General features: G+C 42.2%; 1 protein-coding gene across 3 annotated transcripts; it reads left to right on the top strand.

Annotated features, from left to right (window-relative positions):
- The first annotated feature begins 224 nt into the window (after positions 1-224).
- il17rc (interleukin 17 receptor C) lies at positions 225-16,217 on the top strand. Of its 3 annotated transcripts, none has more exons than XM_072665601.1 (14): positions 225-674; positions 2,178-2,373; positions 3,013-3,116; positions 4,709-4,811; positions 7,267-7,299; positions 7,610-7,737; positions 7,958-8,011; positions 9,526-9,577; positions 10,213-10,442; positions 11,032-11,088; positions 11,195-11,240; positions 12,170-12,265; positions 13,132-13,170; positions 13,663-16,217. In XM_072665601.1, the coding sequence occupies exons 1-14, from the start codon at positions 573-575 to the stop codon at positions 14,343-14,345; spliced, it is 1,923 nt and encodes a 640-aa protein (XP_072521702.1). In that variant the 5' UTR covers positions 225-572; the 3' UTR covers positions 14,346-16,217. The 3 variants fall into 3 exon arrangements, with proteins under 3 accessions (XP_072521702.1, XP_072521700.1, XP_072521701.1); XM_072665599.1 differs by having other exon boundaries at positions 2,178-2,391; XM_072665600.1 differs by having other exon boundaries at positions 2,178-2,391; positions 4,712-4,811; positions 13,663-16,216.
- Positions 16,218-16,433: the final 216 nt, after the last annotated feature.

Below are 16,433 nucleotides of genomic sequence, written 5' to 3'. Positions count from 1 at the left end.
TTTACACACACACACACACACACACATATGTGTATAGACACACCAGTTCACATTAGCAACAGTACACACTCACACACAACACAATGGACACAGAGTGAGAAAGAAGAGAAAGAGAGAGTGTGCGTGTGCGTGTGTGTGTGTGTGTGTTAGCACAAGTCACGTGACTTTCGCTCCGTTGACGCCCACTTTCAGGAATTCTACGTCAGAGCCTGAGATTGGAGCTCACCTGTAGAACCTGCTCCTCTCAGGTGAAGACGACCGGCGACTGGGAACACTCGGTGAGGAAGCTCTCCGCTTTCTCCACGTTCGACCTCGTATGGATATTTTCTGAGGATTTAACGAGGCTGGAGTGGGATTTCAGCAAAGTCGCCTTCTTCCCTTCGTCAAGACGTTTCCTGGTGTATGACGTCAGCACGATGCCTCTCTCTCCTACTGGTTTACAGATTTCTGTAGAAACTGGATAAAGAATCTGGGTCAGATTCTTTTTTTTTTTTCCTCAAGCTTTTTTGGTGTCAAGTCTTACCCTCTCATCCCGCCTGTCTTGGAGTTGTGGGGGGTTCGAGTGGTGAGCTATGGGGTTCTGGGGCTCTGTGCTGATTCTGCTGGCTGGAACTGTGGCATCTTCAGCGCTGCTGGAATCACACCACCCCACACAGGACATCATCTGCTCTGAGGTAGGAACAACATCACACACACTTGTTTTATGGCTGATTTTGTGGTTTTTGTGTGTGTGTGTGTGTGTGTGTGTGTGTTTTGTGGTGTGTGTCTGTCTGGACTGAGCTGTATGTATTTATCTGTTTATCGCTATGGGTTTATTATACAGTGGTTTCGGGTTTAAAGACCCCGTCAGGCATCGTCGTTCAAAGTCTGACGCTGATGCCACAGATTGTCATGGTGACCGTACAGTGAACTGACTGATCCGTACAGTGACCTGACTGATCCGTACAGTGATCTGACTGATCCATACAGTGATCTGACTGATCCATACAGTGATCTGACTGATCCATACTGTGACCTGACTGATCCATACAGTGACCTGACTGATCCGTACAGTGATCTGACTGATCCGTACAGTGACCTGACTGATCCGTAAAGTGATCTGACTGATCCGTAAAGTGATCTGACTGATCCATACTGTGACCAGACTGATCCATACAGTGATCTGACTGATCCGTAAAGTGATCTGACTGATCCATACTGTGACCTGACTGATCCGTACAGTGATCTGACTGATCCATACTGTGACCTGACTGATCCATACTGTGACCTGACTGATCCGTACAGTGATCTGACTGATCCATACTGTGACCAGACTGATCTGCACGGTGACCAGACTGATCTGCACGGTGACCAGACTGATCTGCACGGTGACCAGACTGATCTGCACGGTGACCAGACTGATCTGCACGGTGACCAGACTGATCTGCACGGTGACCAGACTGATCCGCACGGTGACCAGACTGATCCGCACAGTGACCCGACTGATCTGCACTGTGACCCGACTAATATATTATATTTAAGTCATTATATTGATATTTAAGTAATTATTTTTGTGATATCAAGTCACTATATTGAGATATTAAGCCGTTATATTAAGATATCAAGTCATTATTTCGAGAAATTAGAGATACTACTTCTGTATTTTGATACATTAAGCCATTATATTGAGATATTGAGTCATAGTTTTGCGATATTAAGTCAATGTTTTAAAATAATAAGTCATAAATCTAATATGTTAAGAGATTATTTGATGATATAAAGGCAATTTTTAAGATACTGAGTCATGATTTTCAAATACTATCTCATGATGAAGCTGGCTCACTACTTTGACATACTATCTAATTGTTTGAGATACTGTCATTAATTTGAAATACCATCCTGGATTTTGGAGATATTTTTATTAGTAATTACTTTGAGATAATAAAGTTGTTATTTTAAGACGCTAACCCTAGTCTTGGAAAGGCTCTACATGCTGTATTATTGCTCAGTTAATAGTTTGGCCTAACTTCTAAATGAATCCTCAGACTAGTCGGTAGATTACTGGTACAGTCAACAGTGTCAGCTCCAGCAGCCCCACTGAAAAGCTCCACAGCTTCACTGCTGCCCTTTTAATCCACTGTGACAGCGAGGTTAGTATGGACCTCTCTAATGTTCAAGTTCTTCTGTGTGTGTTACAGGGTCTGGACAAATGCAACAAGGAGGAGGGGTCGTTTCTAGTGCAGCAGGTCGACTTCGGCCCTGTGGAGGTCTCGGGTGTAGATGTGAAGCCGTTTCTGTGCTGCAGGGACCAGAAATGCGAAGCATGTCTTCTGATCACAATCCAGCTCCAGATCCTTAATGAGGAGGAAAGCAGTGGAGCTGAATCAGCTGAAGGTGAAGATGAAGATGATGGTAAACAGCTACCAGCTTCATTTATCTGTAAATGAAAACGCCTTTAAAGAGCCAGAACCATTTTCCAGACTCTTTTTGTCCACTAGAATTAAACAGGCTGTTTCTGTTACTGTGCCTTTAAGACTGAAATATGTAGATACGCTCTGTTCTGATTGGCTGCTCTGTATTGCGTCTCATTCTAAAAGCACTCAGAGCTTCTAAAGGCACTCCTTAAAACTTCAGTGGGAGACCAGATGGACCATCCAGTGTCTGTACTGGTGTCATACAACAATATATATATATGCTTATTTTTTTGCAGTGTTGGTTGATTAGCAGTCAGAGGGACTGTAATGAATTGCTTAAATGAAATGACATTCAGTGACATATTTAGAAAGTATTGATATTAAAATTGTACGTGATCAGGGCTGAGTGGCTTAGCGGTCTAATGCTCTGCCACTATTTGCTGGAGGTCACAAGTTCAAAACCTGAGCCATGGTGCTTTGCCATCAGTAGCCGGAGTCTGAGAGAGCACAATCATGAATGAGTCTCTCCTTTATACTCATTTCTCCTCTGTTTGTGGGTTTGTATGTTGTTAATGTTGCATGGTGTTTGTGTGTGTATGTGTCAATGTGTGTGTTGCAGCTGGTATAACAGTGCGCTACTATTCTGGGCCCAACCTTCCTCAGTACAGGAGGATCTCCTTCACAGTGACGACGGCTGCACGCAGAAATCGGGCAAACGCTGAGGTGGGCCTTAAACCTAACTGACCCTCCAGGCTCGGAGTTAAAGCAAATCTTTCAGATCTGCACTTATTATCAGTAATAATCTCCAGAATGGGAAGTTTACACGGGACTGCAAAAAAAACTGAACCTCTGTTGTCGGTTGTCATGATGCAGAAAAAAGGGGAATATTGGAGATATGCTTTGTTTTTGGACAGTGGCAATATGCATCTACACTAAAGCAACTTCACTAAAAGCTCCACTATGCTGTTTTTGTTCTCTACTTCTCTAATCAGTCTAGTTAACAGTAAAATTGGGGGATCTTTGTATTTTTGCTCTTAACCCCACAAGTAAACAGTATCAATATCAGTAAACAACTGATGCCCTTAACTTTGAATGGACGTCTATTATAAGGGTTTATTCCAAGTAACTTAGAGCAATTAGATTAGTCAATTCATCCAGAATCACTTACACAGGGTACAAGCCTTTAAAATGGGTTCTACACACCTCCAAAAAGGATTCTACCATCATTAAGCGTTAAAGAAACATTTTTCAAAATGAAATAATAAATTTTTTAAAACGTTTAAGCATTTAAATTCTAATTTTGCCACGTTCTTTCTAGAGCTACTGCTTTTACTGAAGAACCTCCTTTTAAAGAGTGCTGTGAAGTAAAGTGAATTACAGTGAAGCTTTGTGGAGTTTATGTTATGGAGTTTAATGCCAGGCAGTCAGTCAGTAATTTAAGGAATGATGTGTGCTTACAGGAATAACACACGTCTGTGTGTATTAGCTAACTGTAATACAGCTAAGAGTCACAGTCACCAGATGGGCAAGCTGTTTCTCAAGATCCTGTGAATAAACATGTTACGCAAGTCCAAGCTGTCATTATAACTATGACTTTAATGTTCCATGGGTGATTGTGAATCATATGTACTGTTAATCAGAGAACACAGCAGGACATTATACTAATCAGCCATAACATTAAAACCATATATATACACACCTCTCTCGCTATCTTTTATACATATTATTTATATATTAAAAAATTATATTATACTAATAGGATATTATACTAATCAGCCATAACGTATACTAATCAGCCTTAACATTAAAACCACTGCCAGCTGGAGTGAATAGCACTAATCATCTGGTTCCAGTGGCTCCTGGCACAGGGTGGGATACATTATTCAGAAAGTGAACAGTCAGTTCTTAAAGGGGATGTGTTAAAAGCAGTAAAATGGGCAAGCCTAAGGACCTGTGACACTTTGACCAGAACCATGCTGTGATGGCTAGACAACTGACTGGGTCAGAACATCTCTAGAACATCAGGCAGGTCCTGTAGGGTGTTCCCGAAATATGCAGTGGTCAGTACTCACACAAAAATCTCCAAGAAATGACAACCTTTGAACCAGAGACAGGGTCATGGGCGCTCAAGGCTCACTGATGCTAATGGAGGCACCACCTTACAACTTACAGAACTTAAAGAATCTGCTTGGTGCCCAATACCACAGGACATCTTCAGAGGTCTAGTGGAGTACCTGCCTCGACGTCTCCGAGCTGTTGTGGCCGTATTAGAGGGACTTACCATTGCTCTAACTGTCTGTGTGTTTTGTTCTCAGCAGCTGAGGGTGGTGGAGTACAGAGATGTGTTCCTGGGCAGTCGTGTGAACGTCACGGTCAATTCCTTCAATCTGTCGGTCACGCTTCCCCCGCTGAGCGAAGGTGAGGTTGCACTTCAGTCATATCAGACACGCCTCGCAGGTGGCAGCTCCGGGTTAGCAGAGCAACTGTAAAACAGAAAGGCACAAGATTGATCTTAACTGATAAGAAGGTGCTGTTTGCAAAGTGCCTCGAGCAAACTCCTTCACCTTCCTTCAGAGAGCGAGAAAGCTTTTGTCCCTAGGAGATATTCATTCCTTTTGGATGGCTTCTGCTGTGAGCTCGGGAGGAAAAAAAACAACAGTGTGCTTAAAAACTGAAACAAAGACCCCTGAGAGGGGGTTGTGGGTACTGCGGTATGTGTAAATCAGAAACAGTGATGTCAGAATAATGACTATATTAAAAATGGGAATTATAAGGCCACGCTTTAGTTATTGAAATGTCACTATTTGCAGTTTGGAAATAACATTTTCAGTGCTAATAATTAGCTTTAGTAGTGAAGTGTGTTTACAGTGGCAATAAAATGTATGTGAAACCCTTTAATATGCTTTTCTGCATTAATTTGTCATAAAATATGATCTGATCCTCATCTGACTTGACAAGTCAAGTCAAATATAATGTGCCAAAACACAAAAATGAATTCATGTCTTCATTAAGAACAACCATAAAAACCTCACAGTGCAATGTGAACCCTTGACTTAATGATTTCTTCTTAAGAAAATGAGTTTGGAGGTGTGGTCTAGAGCTACTTTGACTAATAAAAAACAACGACTAATGAAAAACTGTTTCCATGCAAGAAGGATACGTGGATATGAACAATGCCTCACCAAAAAGAGCTTTCAGAGGATGTACAATCAAAAATTGTTGATTTACATGAAGCTGGAAGAAATTCTTGAGAAATTCACCAGTCTACAGTAAGGCAAATCTACAAATGGAGACAATTTGGGACTGTGGTTACTCTGCCAAGATGTGGGCGCCCAGTCAAAATGACCCCAAGAGCACAACAGAGCCCCATCAGTGGGGTAAAGAACAACCCTGAGTGACAGCCAAAGATTTGAAGACGTCATTGGTACAGGCTAACATCTGTGTTCATGAGTCTACAGTCTGTAAAACCTGTGGGTGTCTATGGCAGGACACCACGAAGGAACCCACTGCTTACTAAAAAAGGACATAGCTGCATGCCTAATGTTTGCAAAAGAGCACAGTGACACTCCACAATGGTACAGGCAAAATGTACCCAATGAACTCATTTTGCCAATATATTCTGAAACTAAGATTGAACTATTTGGAATGAACACGCAGCGCTACATCTGGGGTAAAAAAGGCACTGCACACCACCATGAAAATATCTCCCCAACCAAAATAGTGTAGTGGAAGGAACATAATGGTTTGGTCCTGCTTTGCTGCATCAGGGCCTGGCCAGCTTATAATCACTGAGGAAAAGATGAATTCCCAAGTGTATCAATAAAGTCTACAGGATAATGTGAGAGTGTCTGTACATCAGCTGAAACTCTGTAGACGTTGGGTGATGCAACAGGACAATGAGCCAAAACACCAAAGCAAGTCCACAACAGAATGGCTTATTAAAAACAAAACCTACCTTTTAGAGTGGGCAAGTCACTGTAATAGACTTTGATTTGCATAGATTTATGTGTGTTAATGGGTTGCTGCGGTAACAATATAGGCGCCTTCATCAAAGTCCCTATAGGCAAGTCTGTTCACTCAGCAGTCATCTTTGAAATGCCGCCGGGCAGTTATTTCCACAAGACCAGGGTCCCATCGCTATGAATTGAAAGAGTATACTTCATATTTATCTTCATATTTCACATCTTCATATTTTAAATCCCTAGTCAAATTAATAGTTTGCAGCATTTCCCAAAAAACATGTGATCCAGCAAACTGGCTCTTTTTTTGAAAGGCGGGACTTTCCATCTAATTCGTAAAGAGACGCCATGTTGAATGTTACAAGAACTCATATTGATATTTTTAAGCAGTGGCTGGTCTCCTCCTTTAGCAAGACAGGTCGCTCTGGATTTGACCTGGTCGTTGTCTGTTGTGCTGAGAGTGACACTACAGACACTTTGAGCGTCCAGACTGAGATGTGTCTTGTGCTCATTGGCTGTCCACACTATCATAAATCAATCTGCATACTACCATGTTTCACTACTATGGCTTTATTCCAAGCATGGTGCTAAAATCGCAGCAGAGGCATTACCCCCTCTTCTCCCACCCCCCCTCAACCCATACACACACACACACACTTTTTGGTACCTAAGCCTGTACACAATCTGAAAAGTGTCTAGAGTAACACAGCAGACTGTGGTTCAGTTAGGTGCCCAGGCAGGCACACCAACTTTGTGTAATCTTTGGGCAAGACTTTCAACACTGCATTCTCCGACCTGTTAAAACTGCCAGTCACTCTAGACAAGATGAACATTTTTAGTCTACACACTGTACACTGGCTTAGCCAGTGCTGCATATTTTAAGTCAGTGACAGTGTGTTCTCTTTTTTTCACAGTTTGTCCTTATGCAGATTTAGAAGAATGTAAAAGTGAGTATATAATTTCTTATTTCTGTAACTGTAGCCTGCATGTTTAATTCCACCTAAACCCTGCTGTGCAAGTGAGAGTGTCTACCTGTAAAACTATACAACATTAGAATAAACCCAAATAAACACAAAGTCAGTGGTCAGTGAGAGTGTCTACTTGTAAAACTCTATATAACATTAGAATAAAGCCAAATAAACATAAAGTCAGTGGTCAGTAAGAGTGTCTACCTGTAAAACTCTATATAACATTAGAATAAAGTCAAATAAACATAAAGTCAGTGGCTGTACGTAAAAGTATTGTTGTGTTGAACAGCTCCCAGAGTCATCCCATTGATAGACAGGCTGAAGAAGGTGGTTGAACTGAAAGTGGTTGATGAGGATGTGACTCACCCTGAGCCGCTGCACATCTGTGTGAAACGAGGGCTGATGGGAACATGTTGGGTAAGAGATGCTGTGTGTTTGTTTGGTCACGCCTTTCTCCACAGTTAAGTGAGTTCCACAGCTCACCTTCGCTTTCCCAAGCCTACAGGGCCGGGGTTTTTATCACAGTGTATAATCAGAGCGGCTACAGAGCCAAAACATATATTAGAAAGTTGTTTCTTGTGTGTTCTGGTTTGGTTAGAGTGCTTTTTAACTGGTTTTGACCCTTCTTTTACTGCAGAAATCCCAGTCATCCATTCCCCTGCACACCATCACCTCCTGCATGTGTTTTGAGGTACTGCACCCCTGTTTCAGCTCCAGACTTGAACTCCTCACTCTCATAACTGTGGAACATAATCTGTAGCTTCACAGTAGATACCCCTGACCACTTTATTGCTTTCTCTGCTCCCAGCACACCTGGCCTAGCTAATCAACTCATTCACATGCACTGTAAACAATGCCAGGTCAACTGAAAAGCATGCAGTAAGAGTTTTTGAGTTGAAAGTTGAAAACAGTTTTTCTATCTCACATTCCTTACTTCTGCATGTTGTTCGGTCAACAATACATACTGAGCTGAACTTGAAAAACATTAGTAAATGAGCTGCAGCTGATTAAATATTGTGTAAGGCATTTTGTCTGTAGCTCCTCCCACTCTGTCTGTTTACTGTTTATTCCCATCTGCAAGTTATAACTCCCCCTTATCACATGACATCCCCAGACTGGGAGGAAGCCTTTTGACAACTGAGTGCTGATCCCTTGCTGGGATTTGAACTTAAGATCTCCTCACACTTGATGAGCGGCAGTTAGACAGTTGCGCCACCCTACAGCTGTGAAATTACATGACATAAAAACACACTTAGTAAGTAAGTAAATTTACTTTGGATGCAGAAATGTAGATGGTTTCACAGCTCTGTAGAGTGGCCCAGCTGTCTACTTGCTTGCTTCCCAAGAGGCAGAAAGAGAGAGAGAGAGAGAGAGAGAGAGAGAGAGAGAGAGAGCATACGTTTGAATCCTATCAACGCCATAGCCCTCCATGTTCAGGAGTCTGAGAATAGGAAGGCCTCCCTTCATGTAAAAAGGGGGTGCTCTAACCTGCAGATGGGAATAAACAGCAAGCAGATAGGGGGAAGGAGCTATAGACTAAACATAATTGTAATCAGACTTTAGTAAGTTTCATTTACTAAAGTCTGAGATGTAAAGAAGTGAAACATGATTTAGGAGGAATTTTTGACTAAACTAGTTGACATCATTTTAAGGTGGACTGACTACATTTTTTACAGTGTACTCTTAGTTGAAGTGGGACTGTCAAAGCAGAGGACACATGGATGGATCTACTAGCATTAAACATCAGATTATGTCTAATTGAAGTCTAAGTGAAGTTATTTGACCCCGTTTACACTCGGTCACTTCATGGCACTAGTATCTGGATTGTATCCTGATAGCCACATGCTTTTACACTGCGTCAAATGCGTCTCCGGTTAGTCAGACTAAAAATCTGATTGCTGAGTGGGACGCAGTATGCAAATTCCTTCATTGCACAACAGTCATCCCTGGTGTTTTCCGGTTGTACTGGGAGGGATTTTGGTTGGTGAGACGGATCTGTTTACACTGCTATAACATGTAGATCGAATACGTCTCAGACCACCCTCTTAGGGGGTTTGAGTGATCAGATTTGGATCTGGTTCAAATGCGGCTTGAGTGCGTCGTTTACACCCACGTTTTTTTATGTGGCTTTATGTGAGTCATTGTTACTCAGTGTTGCATGACTTGTATTTAACTGCTCTGTGTGTGTGTGTGTGTTTGTGTTAGGCTTGGACTAATGGTTCTCGGACTGCACATTGCCCTTTTTCTAAAAGTGAAGGTAATGCCTACCAAGCTTAATAAAAATATTGATAATATTGGACTCTAAGGGTCAGTTGTCCAGAGTGGGATTAAGCCTAGTCTTGGACTTACCTTTTGGTCAGCATGCTGTGTAGTCCTAGTCCTTTATATGTAGCTGTAATATAAAGACATTGTGTCCTAATTGAACTGTCAGAGTATTGAGTCATCAGTAATCAATTAACATGATGAACTGCAGTGCTTGGACAACAATGGACAGCATATTTTTAGGGTCAAATAAGACAAATAAGACAAGTGCATTACAATAAATGACGCAAATATGACACAACACAAAATAAAAGGCATTTGTCATCCCAACTAATCAGACAGTTAAATACCTTTGCAGGGCAATGCACTTTTATAGTACCTTGCTCAGGCTAAGTAATCTACAATAAAAGACAAAACTAGGCCCAAATTATTGAACAAAGTGTCTTATTGAACAAGGTATCTGATTTCTAGCGAACATGCTGCTGATGTTTTGTAAGGTCTCAAATTTCCTACAAAGGATCTAATAAAGTGTTCAGTCTAAAAACAGCAGAATTCTCCTTTACAACAGTTCCTCATTACTAACTAGCTGACTCACCACCCCGTAACCTTGCCGCATTCCTTTACTTCCAGAATTCAGAGAGAATGCGGTTAGGAATGTTTCCCTCTCTGTGGGTCACACTAAGAGCAACGAAGGGCGTCCGGTGTTGAGCTGGACCTTGAGCGCCCCCTGCAGGCTGGAGGCTGAAGTATGGCCGTGCCGAATGGGAGCAGGGTCAGGAAGCGACTGTAAGGAAGTGCCAGGGTTCAGAGTCCAACGTAACAAGAGTTCTAAATGGTCGGAGAACAACACTGTACTTTGGGTGAGTACACACTCACACACGCACACAGCAACATTACCCACTTCTAATTACATTAGTAAGTCGTTGTTTACACGGCTGTTATGGAGTTTAAACCATAGACACCTTGGATTAAATCTATGAATACAGAAATACAGCATTATTACAGCATTATTTACATAGTTATGTAATAACTTGCATATGTTTAGAAGTTCAGTTTAAACAAGAAGACCCGTTGAGAAATTGCATATCTCTGCTATTTGTGTGATGCTGCCACCACCATGCTTCACTGTCGGGATGGTTATAGTTCTCCTCCTTTATTCTAATATGGTTCTACTCTGGAACACACACATACACACTGGTGAGCAAACACACAGTGATACAGTGATATAGTGAGCACTCATGCCCAGAGCGTTGGGCAGCACCGAGAAGCAGAGAGAGTTAAGAGACTTGCTGAGCTGCCGACAAACCACAATAACCTAGTGCTCAAACCACTGAGCCACCGCTGCCCAATGTGGTGTGACCCTTTGACAGTGCCGTTCCTGTCAGTTATTACTTGGTGCTGAGGTGAGGTTACTGACTTTGGTGAATGTCTTTCTCTGAACCTTTCCAGACGTCTGGGGCGTTTGAGGACTTCAGCTCTGAGAGGCACTTCCTGCACTGTGTGATGGTATCTCATCTACTCTTTCCTATAGTGTGTTTGTTCAGCATGAGAGAACTGCTTTCCATGCAAACATCACAAAGTCTATATACCTTCTTTATTTGTGTTTTTGCAGTTTAAGGTGGATGGAAGGATATCTGATCCTGTGTGTCAACATGACAGTGAGTTTCTCTATTCATCTCTTTTTATGGTCTTTTTTTATTCAGGTCTGAGGGGATCAGAGGGGTCAGAGTGGTGCTGAAACTTCAGGCCAATTCACTCACTGTGTCTTTTGTTCAGTACCTGTATTCTAGCATTTTTCAGGTGCCTCACTCTGTTTATTATGGTTACTATAATTTTATTGTAATTCCAATTTATATTTATCTGATATTCAATCAAATAGTTAATAATTTTTTGACTCTGATTCAGGCTTGTAAACAGCTTTTTGATCAAAGACACTGTTTATATCACCATGATACAAATACACTAGCAACATCACAGCAACCACTTGCCAACACGCCAGCAACCACACAGGGTACCTTATCAACTATCTGCCTTCCACCTAAGGTGCAAGTATTTGTCACTGTACTGCGATGTACAGCGATATGTGTTCTCCGCATTTGATCCATCTGTGGTAGTAAACACACACATAGTAGTGAACTAGGGGCAGTGAGCACACACACAAACAGAGCAGTGGGCATCCAAATCTAGCACTTGGGGAGCAGAGAGGGTGAAGGGCCTTGCTCAAGGGCCCAACAGTGGTAGCTTGCCGAGCCAGGGTATCGTACCCACAACCCTGTCATTAATAACCTGGAGCTCTAACCGCTGAGCCACCACTGCCTCTAGCAACACTATAGCAATTATCTAGCAACATTATAGAAACCATATTTAATGATGAATGACTTCCAGAAAGTTCAAAAATCACTTAATACATTTACATGTATTAAAGTTATGAAAGTTTTCATTCTCATTTAGACATCTTATAGCTTATATAACAGTTATTGTTATGCTTAACAAAGGGGGATTGTTCATTCTGTCTGCGGTACTCTGAAATGCTTGGTTTCTAAATGCATCACTGTTGTTTCATCACTGTCTGTAATGTGTCCTTTAGCCCACAGGGGGCGCTGGAGCATGCCTGTGCTTGTGATGCTTCTGCTTTTCTGCCTGGTTGGGATCGGAGTGTGTTTACTGAGGAGAAGATTCAGAGGTCAGTGGACGTTTTGCTGTTGTTCATCAGGGAACATTCACTTTTGCTGCATTAAAACACTATATACAATATATGGACACAAGTATTGGGACACACCTCCTAATCATTGAATTAAGGTGTTCAATTTAGTCTTGTTGCAAGAGGTGTATAAACTCTAGCCCTGCATGGGAAAGAATGGGTGATTCTAAAGAGCTCACTGAATTGAGGCGTGGCTCAATGAATTCAGTCTACAGAGCATAATTAATGGCTATAGATTTAGAATGGGATGTCATAAAAGCTTCTGTTGGTGTAATGTGTCAATGTCCCAATACTTTTGTCCATTAATCATATTGTTCTGAATGATGAATTGTGTGGATAAATATTCCTTTAATACTGTATTTGAATGCTGAGAGATTCACAGATGCTGTGATTGCTGTGACTCGTCTGTAATAGAGTGCCTCAGCCAATCAGATTACAGAAGCGGAAGCTGTTATAATGAATGGATAAAGTCATACATTCAGTTCTGAGAGCTGAGGGGTTGATGAGGTCTCACTGTGAGAGAGCTCAGTTCATTGTTTATTGTCAAGCAGGCTGGGTTCTTCCGTGTGTGTGTGTGTATGTGTGTGTGTGTATGTGTGCGTGTGTGTGTGTTGAGACCACTTGTTCACAATAATTCCATTGATGTTGCTCCTCCCCAGTGACATTTATTTACTCCAGTTACTCTGTTACACAATGCCTCTCTCTCTCTCTCTCTCTCTCTCTCTCTCTCTCTCTCTCTCTCTCTCTTCTGACTGTATGATGGCTACTCAGTGTGTGTGTGTGTGTGTGTGTTATACACTGGGGGTCACTGTGTGGTAAGTCTGATTTGTTATCTGTGTTTTTGACAGGCTGTGTTTCAGACTGGGAGAAAACACACCACTCTGGAGGTACACACACACACATACACACACATGCAATTCAACACCTATTTAAATTCATGTCCAATAACCATAATTAAATAATCTGCACTTTCTCTCTTTTTTGCTTTCTCTCTTTCTCTCCTCCTCTCCCTCTTTATTCTCACTCTCTCCTCTCCCTCTTTATTCTCTCTCTGTCTCTCTCTCTCTCTCTCTCTCTCTCTCTCTCTCTCTTCTCCCTCTTTATTCTCACTCTCTCCTCTCCCTCTTTATTCTCTCGCTGTCTCTCTCTCTCTCTCTCTCTCTTCTCCCTCTTTATTCTCACTCTCTCCTCTCCCTCTTTATTCTCTCTCTGTCTCTCTCTCTCTCTCTCTCTCTCTCTCTCTCTCTCTCTCTCTCTCTCTCTCTCTTCTCCCTCTTTATTCTCACTCTCTCCTCTCCCTCTTTATTCTCTCTCTCTCTCTCTCTCTCTCTCTCTCTCTCTCTCTCTCTCTCTCTCTCTCTCTCTCTCTCTCTCTGCAGAAGCTGGTGGTGAAGTTCTGCTTCTGCATGCGTGTGGAACTGATCCAGGCAGTGTGTGTGCGCTGGCTGTGCAGCTGTCTGAGCTGGGGTTTGGGGTGTGTTTGGACCTGTGGAGTCAGAAGGAGGTGGGCTCCTGGGGTCCAGGGCCGTGGTTCCACTCTAAACTAACCCAGCTTCAGAAACACGGGGGCAAAGCCCTGGTGGTGCTGTCTGATTCCGCACTGGACATGGCTGAAGCTTGCTGGGACAGCTGGACCGGAGAGGGGGCAGGAGTGGGAAAACAAGGAAAAGCAGATAACAGGACTCCTCCTTGCTTTTCGGATGTCTTTGGTTCCGCCCTAAACTGCATTTTCTCTGCCCACTTGAAGGGAGGCGCTGCTGAGCACTTTACTCTGGTGCACTTTGACTCTCAGGGACTCGTGAAAAAAGACATGCCCGAGCTTTTTCGAGGTCTGGAGCTCTATGATCTGCCCTCTGAGAGCCACCAGCTGCTAGCGCAACTCTGCCCGGAGCGGCCAGGTAGCATTAGCATGCGGCTAAAGAGGTTGCTCTGGCTGAGGACGGCCTCCAGGAGGCTGACCAAGGGGCTGAAGAGTTCGGGGAAAGGACTGCGACCACATGCTGATTCAGTGCTCACACAGGAGGAGACTCTGGAGGAGGAGACACTCCCTCTGCAAAGATAGCAAACATGAGCAGTCGATCGACAGCGTGACTGGATTAGGGATGGGCTGTTAAAATCTCCACATTTTTAAACAAATAGCATTGAAATTTCCTAATAGGAAATTATTTCATAGCTTTTTTTATTTAAATTGGACTAAACTGAAGGTTTAGCAGCTATTTGACACAGCTGGCACAAAAATGGTCCTCTTTTGTGGACCTGGTTGAGTTGATTTAGAGATGTTTCTTTGTGTTTGGTGTGATATAAAACACTACCAGTTGACAAGATTTACTAAAAAGTTTGAGATACTGATATATATTATTATTGATAATAATAATAATAGTAATAATAATACAGATATATATATATATATATATAATCTGCATAAAATATATAATAAATGTTTCAGCTTTAAGTCGCTTAGCTATTCGCAGAGGTTTGACCAAGGGTGTCCAAACTTTTGCATGTCACTGTATATGCCTTCTGAATACCTAACTGAATATTATAACGTAAAAGAACACTGAAGCACAGAGGGCTATGCACACCATTAATTAACAACGCCCGTCCCTGCTCTGTATCCGGCACAGCTTTGCTGTAGGAACTGAATGAAGGCTGAGTCACTATGAAGGAAAGTCACTGTCTCCCACATGTGTGACACCATCACTCCCTCCCTGGATTCCAGCGCAGGACCGATCCCAGCGCAGGACAGAACCCAGCACGTTGTCTGTCCTGAAGGGTTAGTCACCTGGAGATTGAGGCTAGTGACACGCTCAAACATGTCCAGCTCCACCTCAGTGTTGCAGCCCTCCTGAGTTCAGCACGCCAGGTCCAGGCTGGAATGAGCTTCGCTCCAATTTTAGAAGATTTTCAGAAGATTGAGTTTCTCCCCAAGTGGAGGACTGATGGCAGCTTGGTGGTCAACCAAAAGGACACTTGACCACAATCTCAGGTTATGTACACTGTGTCCAAATGTGTGTGGACACCCCTTCTAATTAATGCATTCATCTACATTACGTTGCATCCATTGCTGACACAGCTTGCCTGAAGGGAGAAGTATTGTCAAAAGAATAGGACGCTCTGCAGCAGATAAACATTAACCTACTGGCACCATGCCTAATGCCACACATAAAGTACACAGAAGTATTAAGCCCCCCAGCATTGAGTGGTACTTTTGGGATGAGCTCAGTGTGAGCATCCACTCGTCAGTGAAAGCAATCAGATCCTTACAGCAATGCATCAGAATGTAGTAGGAAGCCTTCTTCCCTGGACAGTAGAGACAGTTACTTCAACAAAAGCTCTTTTTTGTTTGAATTCCCTGAATTTCGGAAGAAGCAATACATAAAGAGGTGTCCCAATACTTTTGTCCGTATAGTGTATGTCTGCGCATGAATGTATGTATGTATATAGATATAAATGTGTATATATAGACACACTGGAAGTCAGGTAGAACATCAGATGTTTTCATTGTCTTACACTGATGTTCTTCATTGAAGGATCTGTCTCTGCTTTTCTGGTGAAGCAGTATAAACAGTGACTATCTCAAATACACTGTGTGTCCATCCATAAAGTTTGTGGACACCCCTTTTTAGTGACTCCAGCTGCATAAAGGTTCACCTATTGCTGACACAGGCGTTCAGCTTATATGTCTATCTCCATAGAAAAGCACTGACCAATAGAACTGGACGCTCTGGAGCATTTAAGAAATGGAGCTATATAAATGAAACGTGTGTTTTGGACTAACGGACTTCTAGAATAACTCCATAAATAGTTTAATACACTGGATTGTAAATATTAAATGTGTATATATTTTGTTATACATTGTTTATAAAGAGTTCTTTAATAAACAAGATTAATTCAGAAAGTGTTTGATGTTAGTTGTTCTCAAATCATTGTTAGCGTGCTTTAGCCATTAACTTCCATATTTGATTTATTTATTTTTTGGGGGTTCATGTGTTTTTCTGACTTTACCTGAGCACACAAGTATGAAAATTGCACGTCATTAAATATTATAAGTGGGTTCAGTCTGATCCATCCAACCTGTAATTAATGACTTTAGATAAATTAGGACAGCTTCTGTACTGTCGTTCCTCCACAATATACATTTATCTAGGCA

This window comes from Salminus brasiliensis, chromosome 21 (genome assembly GCF_030463535.1).
Source record: "Salminus brasiliensis chromosome 21, fSalBra1.hap2, whole genome shotgun sequence".
Lineage (NCBI taxonomy): Eukaryota > Metazoa > Chordata > Actinopteri > Characiformes > Bryconidae > Salminus > Salminus brasiliensis.
Note: the sequence above shows the minus strand (reverse complement) of the source record. Positions and strands in the feature narration are given on the sequence as shown.